This window comes from Lottia gigantea (assembly GCF_000327385.1).
Source record: "Lottia gigantea unplaced genomic scaffold LOTGIsca_39, whole genome shotgun sequence".
NCBI lineage: Eukaryota > Metazoa > Mollusca > Gastropoda > Lottiidae > Lottia > Lottia gigantea.
In genome coordinates, this window is record NW_008709333.1 from 2,221,895 (window position 1) to 2,233,778 (window position 11,884).

The window sequence follows — 11,884 nt, forward strand, 5'->3', positions numbered from 1 at the left end:
TATATCAACTGTAAAGAGATATAGAAATACCACTGTTAAAATAGCGTTCAATACTTCAATTGTAGAGTGATATAGAAATACCACTGTTAAAATAGTGCTCAATACATCAATTGTAGAGCGATATAGAAATACCACTGTTAAAATAGCGTTCAATACTTCAATTGTAGAGTAATATAGAAATACCACTGTTAAAATAGTGCTCAATACATCAATTGTAGAGTGATATAGAAATACCACTGTTAAAATAGTGCTCAATACATCAATTGTAGAGTAATATAGAAATACCACTGTTAAAATAGTGCTCAATACATCAATTGTAAAGCGATATAGAAATACCACTGTTAAAATAGTGTTCAATATATCAATTGTAGAGTGATATAGAAATACCACTGTTAAAATAGTGCTCAATATATCAACTGTAAAGAGATATAGAAATACTACTGTTAAAATAGTGCTCAATACATCAATTTTAGAGCGATATAGACTTTTAGCAATACGGATATTGAACGGTGTACCTGGGAAAAACTACCTTACATGGCCTGTTTGGTGGTGAAACTGTCTGAAATATATCACCGTTCAATGTAATAATCGACCTCGCCCTGTACACCCGTTTTAATGTAAATAGGCGGATAGAGTGTCAATATTTGAGTGATTTAAATTGAAGTGACGGTTTCCCTCTAATTTTTACCTGGATTGATACCGAAAAGCAGAATAACTTTGTCCAACTTTGCCTCGTACATACTCTCAGCCGTGAAACTCTCGTTGGACTTAATTGGGGACTTTCGCGGCTGAGATTCAAAATGCGTCAAATAAGTTGAAGCTCATGGGCCAAAGCCTCCCATGGATCGCCAAGAAAAATTTTGAAAAATATAATTGGTTTAGTGCGTTTTGACACTTATTTTGGGACAAAATTTATAAAAAATCATATTTTCAAATTTATCCGAATTTATCAGAGGGTACAAACCATTTTTTCAAATCTATATTTTCAGCTTAACGGAAACTGTCGAGAATGGCCGATTGTTTTTTTGTTGTTGTTTGTGTTTGTTTTATAAAGGATAGACCTAAGAACAAACGTTCTACCTTGATAGTTCTGCTTTGAAAGGAAACTGTCGAAAATTGCAGAATGATATTCAGTTTTACGGAAACTGTCGAGAATTGCCGAATGATATTCAGTTTTACGGAAACTGTCAAGAATTGCCGAATGATATTCAGATTTACGGAAATTGCCGAGGATGGCCGATTGTTTTTGTTTTTCTTTTTATAAAAGATAAGAAAGATGTGAACATCAGTGATTTCACACCTTGAAACTGATGTTACCTGTGATCTCTCATCCAGGTAGAGTAGAGGGCTAGGGTTAATTAGATACTAAACAGAGGGAGTCCCTTTCATGCCCACTGAACCATCATCCACTCACTTCGTTGACCCAAAAACTTCTTAAAGTTCCTTTCAAACGAAACTACGCGCCTGACCTAGTTACAAGTCCAGTAGGTATAAAATCCCGAAAGAATGTCCTGTGGCCCCCTGGAAAATTTAATGGCCCTCTCACCTGATGTTTTCTAGAAACGCCACAGAACGACGAATAGTTTCGTTTGAGGCTCAATTACACATTTTAAATCATAATTGGATAATATAGTTTAAGTACCTAAGGTACAAAAATTGAAGGTTTTTTGTTTTTTGTTTTTTGTTTTTTTGGTGGAAGTCATGCCTTCTGCCCCAACATAATTATATCAATAATAAAAACTTTATATCATAAATATTGTAATGAGATATAGACTTTAACAGTTGGACAGTAAGTACATCAATATTTATAATATAATCGGCGATCACTTTTAGTTAAATCAATCAAAATTTTCAACAAAAATATCAACACATGTAAATAGTTTATTTGCAGAGAAGAGTTTTGATCATTGTAGTCTCCGACGCCCAGATTTTATCTATGACCAGCACCTTTCGTCGAAGCTGTACGTGGACAAAGAGAAACTGGATGATAGGACGTCCCTTACGGGACCCCACTTCACTTTCTCCAAATAACTTCGTATGAGGTATAGTCGTGATTTATAACCAATTTTTCCCATAAGAAGAGTTTTATCGTATTAATATATCATTCAAGAATAACAATACAGACTGTAATTAGGTCACATCCCACGCGAGATAATTATAAATTCTTGTATGGACCATCACGTCGAAAACAGGCGTAACCAGTTTTTTGTAGGAAAAAATTTTATAATAAATTATTTGAAATATACACTATGCAATAATGTTAATGTTTGAGCATCTTTCTGTAGCGGGGTGGGGCTGGTGGAAAAGTACAAGGGGTTCGAGAGTAATGAGTAAGGTGATTGTATTGGGGTCCAGGGTCGTGTAGGCCTCGATCGAGATTCGATATATATGTACCTTCAGATTTTGGATTCCGGATCCCGGAACAACAAGGCAGATCAAGCGTGTCGTTTTTGGAAAATAAACCGATGCGCTTTGGCAGTGCAAAAGAAAGATTCTTCGACAAATACGGAAAGAAAATAAGAAAAGATGCGAATGTCGCTTCCTGGTAAATTTCCCTGGTTGTAAACTGCAAAACGTTGGGTCGTTAAACCTCATTCCATTAGTCTGTTCGGTCGTACAAGGGTTAAAATATTATGCATTGAAGCGTTACGTTACTGACTTAAGACATAAAAAGAAGATATTTAAAAACCCCGGAGCTAAACAAACACTCATGAACAATTTTATCAAAATAACATTGTTATTTATTATTCATATCTTGGCATAGGCTCCCTACTAACTCTGACCTTGCTCAATTGGCATTTGTATTCAATTATTGACGAACAGGGCGTCAAAATTCCATTCTGAACATCAACACACCTTATATTGCACTTTATGATAACCAATCAAAAAATTACATTCTCGTACACGTTGAATAACACTTTTTTCCATACTTTACAATAAACGTTTACTTGTATTTAAGAGAGGGGAGCGGTGGGATTTTTTTTTTTTTTGGGGGGGGGGGATATCTGAAATCGGCCTCTGTTAGCTGAGCAAATATTTAAACGACTATATCTATAATAAATGTCACCAATCAATCACGAGGCGTGGATTAATTAGACTAATCGGTTTAGAAAAATACAGAATGAACATATTTCTGATATTATTAATAAATAGTTGAACTGGGAAAGAATAATTATCACAAACATAAGATAATATGATGGTATAACACACTTCTTTAATAAAATATTCAACACACAACGTTTCAACACAAATTACACTTGTCATCATCAGATGAAATGATGAGAGAATAAAACATACCAGAATAATGATATGGTCTAATAAGAAAGAATAACATATTGTCGACTCGTGTACAGGAATTTTGGTCTGGGGTATCTTGAAACCTGGGGCCTATCTAAAATAAAATTCAAATTTTAAGAAATACAGTTATCTGATTGGATAATACAACTAAATTTAAAATCAATTTATATTGACCAATTAGATGACTGGAACACTAAAATCATCTTAAGTTAAATTTTCAAGAATAAGGCTTAAGAAGTGTAAAGCTGATCGAATAAATCTGATTTAAGTAAATCTTATATTTCGTTTCATTTTTTCGTCTGTGACTGACTAAACTAACCTGCCTTCATCTTACAAAATATCTTTGACAGATAATTTGATTGGCTGAATATTTCAATGACCTAGATAGGGGATACATTATATAATTTTTTCAGATTATGAATGACCACTGAGAAAACACGACATATCGAGATCTGTATCTTATAGAGACAGCTGCGCCAATCATACTTTAGTCTAAGAAACGGGAATATTTTTAGCTTAGCTAATCCGTCATAGTTTTCACAGCTCACCGTCAAATTTTGAGCCTTCTGTTTCCATGTGAAACAGGAAACGTAATTCCTAGTTTAAGATATTTTTGAAGAAATTATGTGATTTTCAAACATTTGTAGTACTTTCAAACCAACCGCCTAAAAATGGCGAATCTGTCCCTTTTATTAGAGTAGAGGAGCATAAAATATACTTTGCAAAGAAAATACATTCCTTTTTACTGTGGGTAGTGAAGCTTAACTGTTGTTTAAAATGATGTAAAAACATTAATCGAGTAAATAGATTGTAATAAAGATATACCTTAAAGATGTTTTAATTCACCTGGAAACTTACCATTAAAAGTATTTAAATGAACACAAAGGGGGAAAACATCAGAAAACACTCTATAGACAGGTAGAAAGTAAGTCACATTCAGTCTTCACAATGTCAAGCTATTACCAACTTCGTCTTCACAATGTCAAGCTATTACAAACTTCATCTTCACAATGTCAAGCTATTACCAACTTCATCTTCACAATGTCAAGCTATTACAAACTACATCTTCACAATGTCAAGCTATTACCAACTTCGTCTTCACAATGTCCAGATATTACCAACTTCATGTTCACAATGTCAAGCTATTACAAACTTTATCTTCACAATGTCAAGCTATTACCAACTTCTTCTTCACAGTGTCAAGCTATTACCAACTTCATCTCCACAGTGCCAAGCTATTACAAACTACATCTTCACAATGTCAAGCTATTACAAACTACATCTTCACAATGTCAAGCTATTACAAACTACATCTTCACAATGTCAAGCTATTACAAACTATATCTTTACAATGTCAAGCTATTACCAACTTCATCTTCACAAAGTCTAGCTATTACAAACTACATCTTCACAATGTCAAGCTATTACCAACTTCATCTTCATAATGTCAAGCTGTTACCAACTTCATCTTCACAATGTCAAGCTATTACCAACTTCTTCTTCTTCACAAAGTCAAGCTATTACAAACTTCATCTTCACAATGTCAAGCTATTACCAACTTCTTCTTCTTCACAATGTCAAGCTATTACCAACTACATCTTCACAATGTCAAGCTATTACAAACTACATCTTCACAATGTCAAGCTATTACAAACTACATCTTCACTATGTCAAGCTATTACCAACTTCGTCTTCACAATGTCAAGCTATTACCAACTTCGTCTTCAAAATGTCAAGCTATTACCAACTTCGTCTTCACAATGTCAAGCTATTACCAACTTCATCTTCACAATGTCAAGCTATTACCAACTTCATCTTCACAATGTCAAGCTATTACAAACTACATCTTCACAATGTCCAGCTATTACCAAACTCGTATTCACAATGTCAAGCTTTTACCAAACTCGTATTCACAGTGTCAAGCTATTACCAACTTCGTCTTCACAGTGTCAAGCTATTACCAACTTATATCTTGTATCACGGAATGCATCCATTTGATCTGATTGTTCGCAAACGAATACAGCCAATCAGAGCCCTCGATAGAAAGATTGTAAACATTATAGTGTCTATAAACAGACTTTCTGTCGCAGGCTCTGATTGGCTGTATTCGCTTGCGTAGAATTCAATTAAATCGCTACATTTGTAAGCTTCCTAAATGCAAGAAAGGGTGTTATTGAAGTCAAGGTATAAGATGAAGTTTGCAATAGCTTGGCATGGTGAAGATGGATAGATAGGGCCCATACAATTGTTTGGGGACAACGCCAGGAAATCAAGGATGCGAAACAAATGACGATGTACTGTGTGACAGAGCTCGTTAAAAAAATGAAACGTAAAAAGATGAAACTGATGTTTTAGGTCAAGTCTGTGGGCTAGTCATAAACAAAAATCAGATTTAAAGATGGATCTTCGCATTTTTGAGGTATTAGACAAAGTTCGTAATAGCTTGACATTGTCAATATTTGATACGAGAAAGAAGGTAACTGTTGTAGTCAAGGTAATAGCTTGACATTGTGAAGATTTAATACGAGAAAGAAGGTAACTGTTGTAGTCAAGGTAATAGCTTGACATTGTGAAGATTTAATACGAGAAAGAAGGTAACTGTTGTAGTCAAGGTAATAGCTTGACATTGTGAAGATTTAATACGAGAAAGAAGGTAACTGTTGTAGTCAAGGTAATAGCTTGACATTGTGAAGATTTTATACGAGAAAGAAGGTAACTGTTGTAGTCAAGGTAATAGCTTGACATTGTGAAGATTTAATACGAGAAAGAAGGTAACTGTTGTAGTCAAGGTAATAGCTTGACATTGTGAAGATTTAATACGAGAAAGAAGGTAACTGTTGTTGTCAAGGTAATAGCTTGACATTGTGAAGATTTAATACGAGAAAGAAGGTAACTGTTGTAGTCAAGGTAATAGCTTGACATTGTGAATATTTAATACGAGAAAGAAGGTAACTGTTGTAGTCAAGGTAATAGCTTGACATTGTGAAGATTTAATACGAGAAAGAAGGTAACTGTTGTAGTCAAGGTAATAGCTTGACATTGTGAAGATTTAATACGAGAAAGAAGGTAACTGTTGTAGTCAAGGTAATAGCTTGTCATTGTGAAGATGACTTGTATTTGGGACAATACATTATGTATTATGAAAATTATATAAATTGTACAGAAATGAATTTTGTTTAAATATTGTTTTATGTTTTTTTTGCCTTCATCTTACAATAGATAGAAGACATTCATTGTATTAAACATTTCTTTTCAAGGGCAGTCTAACTTAAAATTCAAGTAAACTATTTTTAATATATTTATATAGATCAAATGGTTTAATATCTCGAGGGTTAATTTTCGGAGACTGTTAAAATTTGAACTCCAGTTAATTCTAGAATAACGTTTGCACATAATTTTTTTTATTGTCGAAATCGGTTGACAAATAGATTGTCGTTTTCTAAAATAAATGTAAACGACAGATGTACCGAAAAGGGTGAGATGTGGGCGTATAATAGATCTTATTATCTCCCTTGATGTAATAAATACCCGTTAAGAATTTTATAAAACTAAAAACCTCTGTATACTGAAGTAAAAATAATGGAAAAGAGCGTTCATATGGATACAAAAACCTTTATTTACAATATTTATGAATATATTTACATATAATTTACATATGATTATATACATAGCAGTGAGGGCTAACTTTTGATGTTTTTATATGAATTCTGAGCCTTCAGATCTCCACCAGATTAACTTTAGGACTAATCTATATCAGTTGCTGTATGGTTGTAAATAATGATAGTGGTCATGAGTACCTATCGATCGCAACTGGTGATCACTATGGCATGAGAGCCAATGAAAATAGACTCCATGGGCAATATTGTACATGTACTTGTATCTTGTAGAATATTAATAAATATTTTTAAAAAGTGACAGTTATCATGTTTTAGCTGTAATCTTTGTCCAAAGCTTGAGGGGTTATTTTTAGTAAGTGTGTTTTCCCTTCATCTTGTTTACTGCATCAAATTTATCAAAGCATCAAAAAATTTACTTCTGTCTTCTGTTTTCATTTCCATCACTAAAATAGTTAAGTGACATATTAAAAAATATATTAAAGAAATGAAACAGATCACTGAATTATTAGTTTTAACACCCTTTCACAGAAAATCTCAGAACAGTTTGGTTCTAATTGTTCATTCAACACACCCACAAAAAACAATACTATGAGATGATAAGAAGCTGTATTTTATAATCAGTAAGGCTACCCAAGAGTATACAAAAATATTTCTAACTTACTGTGGGAGTCAAAATGATCATGTAATGTTCTAGAACTGGTATTTAATGCTGCTTGTTCAAACGCTTTACCAAAAAAACTGGAAAGGAAGAATAACATGTTGACATGAACAAGTATTATATATTAACTCTTCTAAAATCAATAGACCCTCTGTCACCATTTTCTCAAAAGATCTGAAGCTTGTTCTTATCATATTTTATTGCATATCTTTTGTAATGGCAAGTTATTGGTGGAGATTTTTCTAGAATTATTGGAGGGTAATAATTAGAGTGTGTATTATTTTCACAATAGTACAGTAATTCATTATATTATTACTTGCAAAGTGGAATTTTGCACAAGGCTGTAAATAAAAAATTATCTAATATACTCTGGATTTTCCTGATAAACTTACTTTTTTCTCTCATCATCAAGTTCCAATGGAGGAATACCAATAATTAAAATAGTGCCCTGTTCAAGGTCTAGCGGGGCTCCTAATACTAGTGGTAAGGATTTAGCTTTCTTACTTCTGCTCTGAAACAATAGATAAAATATTGAATTATGCTGTGTATAGGCCAAGGATGACTTAGGTTCGCAGTTAAGGATCCTTTCTACCAGCTGGTCCTTGGCCAAACCTCTTGGCATTGATCTTTCTCGTATTATCTGTACCTATTTATAGCTCGGTCGACTGGAATTATGAGTGAAGATGACTTATTCAAGGTCATCAGACTTTCACACCTCGATCGAGATCGGAGCCCCAACCATTGTTTTCTAGACGTAACCAAACAAATGAACAAACACTCTGTAAATTAAAATATGGAGCACAATAGTAGATCAGATCTACATAGAGATCTATCTTCACAATGGTCAAGCTTTTACAGTCTTTATGTCGAAGGCTATGATTGGCTGTATTTACTGATGTAAAAGCCAATCAAATTGTTGCATTTCGAGATATTTACACAAGAAAGGTGGCTATTGTAGTCAAGGTATAAGATGTAAGTTAATAATAACTTGACATTGTGAAGATGTAGTTTGTAATAGCTTGACATTGTGAAGATGAAGTCTGTAATAGCTTGACATTGTGAAGATGAAGTCTGTAATAACTTGACATTGTGAAGATGAAGTTTGTAATAGCTTGACATTGTGAAGATGAAGTTTGTAATAGCTTGACATTGTGAAGATGAAGTATGTAATAGCTTGACATTGTGAAGATGAAGTTTGTAATAGCTTGACATTGTGAAGATGAAGTTTGTAATAGCTTGACATTGTGAAGATGAAGTTTGTAATAGCTTGACATTGTGAAGATGAAGTTTGTAATAGCTTGACATTGTGAAGATGAAGTTTGTAATAGCTTGACATTGTGAAGATACAGTCCTGCTGGTAGGAGAATTGGTACATTAGCACTCACAAATATTACCTCATTGCATACAGCAAGACATTGGCATTCATTAGCTCACCAAATACATAAACTTTTACTAACTTTTTACTTTTTATAGAGTAGTTGCCCTGTTTTATAGGTTGCACACTATTTTATATAGATTTTAACTGAAGTTTGAGTTATAATTTTGTAATATAATTTAACTTACTACTGAACAGTGAGCCTCTAGAGTAAATCTAGCCAGTCGTGTCAAACATTGTGGTCTAGAGAAATATTTTACATCTCCAATACCCTACAACAATAAATATTCATTAATATTTAATAATATTGATATAGACCTTATTCAAGTGTCGTCTATATTTCACATCTCCAATACCCTACAACAATAAATATTCATTAATATTTAATAATATTGATATAGACCTTATTCAAGTGTCGTCTATATTTCACATCTCCAATACCCTACAACAATAAATATTCATTAATATTTAATAATATTGATATAGACCTTATTCAAGTGTCGTCTATATTTTACATCTCCAATACCCTGCAACAATAAATATTCATTAATATTTAATAATATTGATATAGACCTTATTCAAGTGTCGTCTATATTTTACATCTCCTACAACAATAAATATTCATTAATATTTAATAATATTGATATAGACCTTATTCAAGTGTCGTCTATATTTCACATCTCCCTACAACAATAAATATTCATTAATATTTAATAATATTGATATAGACCTTATTCAAGTGTCGTCTATATTTCACATCTCCCTACAACAAAAAATATTCATTAATATTTAATAATATTGATATAGACCTTATTCAAGTGTCGTCTATATTTTACATCTCCTACAACAATAAATATTCATTAATATTTAATAATATTGATATAGACCTTATTCAAGTGTCGTCTATATTTTACATCTCCTACAACAAAAAATATTCATTAATATTTAATAATATTGATATAGACCTTATTCAAGTGTCGTCTATATTTCACATCTCCCCTACAACAATAAATATTCATTAATATTTAATAATATTGATATAGACCTTATTCAAGTGTCGTCTATATTTTACATCTCCAATACCCTACAACAATAAATATTCATTAATATTTAATAATATTGATATAGACCTTATTCAAGTGTCGCCTATATTTTACATCTCCAATACCCTACAACAATAAATATTCATTAATATTTAATAATATTGATATAGACCTTATTCAAGTGTCGTCTATATTTTACATCTCCAATACCCTACAACAATAAATATTCATTAATATTTAATAATATTGATATAGACCTTATTCAAGTGTCGTCTATATTTTACATCTCCAATACCCTACAACAATAAATATTCATTAATATTTAATAATATTGATATAGACCTTATTCAAGTGTCGTCTATATTTTACATCTCCAATACCCTACAACAATAAATATTCATTAATATTTAATAATATTGATATAGACCTTATTCAAGTGTCGTCTATATTTTACATCTCCAATACCCTACAACAATAAATATTCTATCAGACATAAGCTATCTACACAGTTTATAAATCGACCTTATTCACACGGCGTCTATATTTTACAAATCCAATACCCTACAATAATATATATATATACTATTTTCTTCTCTAATCATGAAAATATATTGTGTCTTAGTCTATAAAATTTGAAATCAAAGTTAGCTTTTATTAACCAATCATACTACTGTAAATACAATCTCGAGTCATGCTCACACCCCTGTCAAAATATATTTCTTTGCACAATACATGCCATTGCCCATCATGGCCAGCCCAATACAGAAGCTGTAGATGAGTATCCTGTAATTTCATATACACTAGGGGCCTTATTAAAACTTAATTTAAATAAAAACCAGATTATAAGAAATACAGTAATCTGATTGGATAACAAAACTAAATTTTAAATCAATTTTAGTGATTGACCAATCAGATGACAGGATGATTATAATCATCTTGAGTTAAGTTTTCGAAAATAAGGACCCAGGGTTAGCTAAGACTAACCCTTTTATTTTTAGGTAGGGATGGTCACAGGATGTCGTGGGGACAAATTGGCTGGGCCCTTGCGTTAAACTTCTGTAGGGGAATTGAGGAGACAAAGTCCCTTGAAGCTGAAAGATATCTGGTGTGTTGAAAGGTAAATAACCTACCTCCTGTATAAAACTATAAAGAAAAGGACCAGCTGAAATGACCTGATGCATGTCTAGAAATGTCTGAACCTGATTGACTACAGCTACCAACTGTTTCTTGGCTATCTCTAAAGCTTTCTCTAATGTTGACACATTATTTCTATAATAATAAATATTTCAATGGTTAAAGAGATTGTAAATTTTTTATGTGTATCAGGGACACTGATAGCATCAATTTACACCATTCCAATTTTCAATCAGACATCTGTGGTTCCTGCAATTCTACGAAATTTATTGTCTTCAGTGACTGCAATGCAGGAATTTTGAATTAAATCTTTTGGATGAAAAGAAAACAAAATGAATAGAATTTTACATCCTGCTTTTCTGCACCGAATTGGGAAAATGAAGACAGACCATGCCATACAGTGTGCAAAGAGAGAAATTTTGCAAGGACAGCCTTCAGTTGAAAGAAAGATGACCCAAATGTAGATCTGGTATATTGGTCAAAGTGCCAAATATTGATGAAAAACATGCAAGCTAACTAAATTCCTTAGACCTAGTACAATAACATGGAATTTGTTATTACAAATCAAGGGCAATAACTCTACAAAATAATTTTACTTACCTATTCAATACATCTAGTGCATTAAGAAAATTATCATTCGGGGATTTTCCTTTTTCCTAAAATAAATCAGTCAAAACAACCAAATGATATTGAAGTTTTTATTACACTGAAATGAACTATAGACTAATATGCTAATAGTCCTTACTCATGCATCAACCCA

The 11,884-nt window shown here is 32.4% G+C and overlaps 2 protein-coding genes across 2 annotated transcripts in view; one reads left to right on the top strand and one right to left on the bottom strand.

Moving 5' to 3' along the window:
- Positions 1–4,245: 4,245 nt before the first annotated feature.
- On the top strand, positions 4,246–5,295 carry LOTGIDRAFT_163429 (hypothetical protein; the record flags this gene model as incomplete). Its single annotated transcript, XM_009059504.1, has 1 exon — positions 4,246–5,295. One exon carries the CDS (start codon positions 4,246–4,248, stop codon positions 5,293–5,295), a length of 1,050 nt encoding a protein of 349 aa, XP_009057752.1.
- Positions 5,296–6,896: 1,601 nt separating this feature from the next.
- Positions 6,897–11,884, bottom strand: part of LOTGIDRAFT_206668 (hypothetical protein) — an 11,893-nt gene continuing 6,905 nt past the window's right edge. The window contains exons 12-16 of the mRNA XM_009059505.1: positions 11,121–11,259; positions 9,136–9,219; positions 7,965–8,083; positions 7,576–7,652; positions 6,897–7,357 (exon numbers count right to left, since the gene is read on the bottom strand). Of these exons, the coding sequence (XP_009057753.1) occupies positions 7,293–7,357; positions 7,576–7,652; positions 7,965–8,083; positions 9,136–9,219; positions 11,121–11,259 (484 nt within the window). The 3' untranslated portion in view covers positions 6,897–7,292. The remainder of the gene's footprint in view (positions 7,358–7,575; positions 7,653–7,964; positions 8,084–9,135; positions 9,220–11,120; positions 11,260–11,884) is intronic.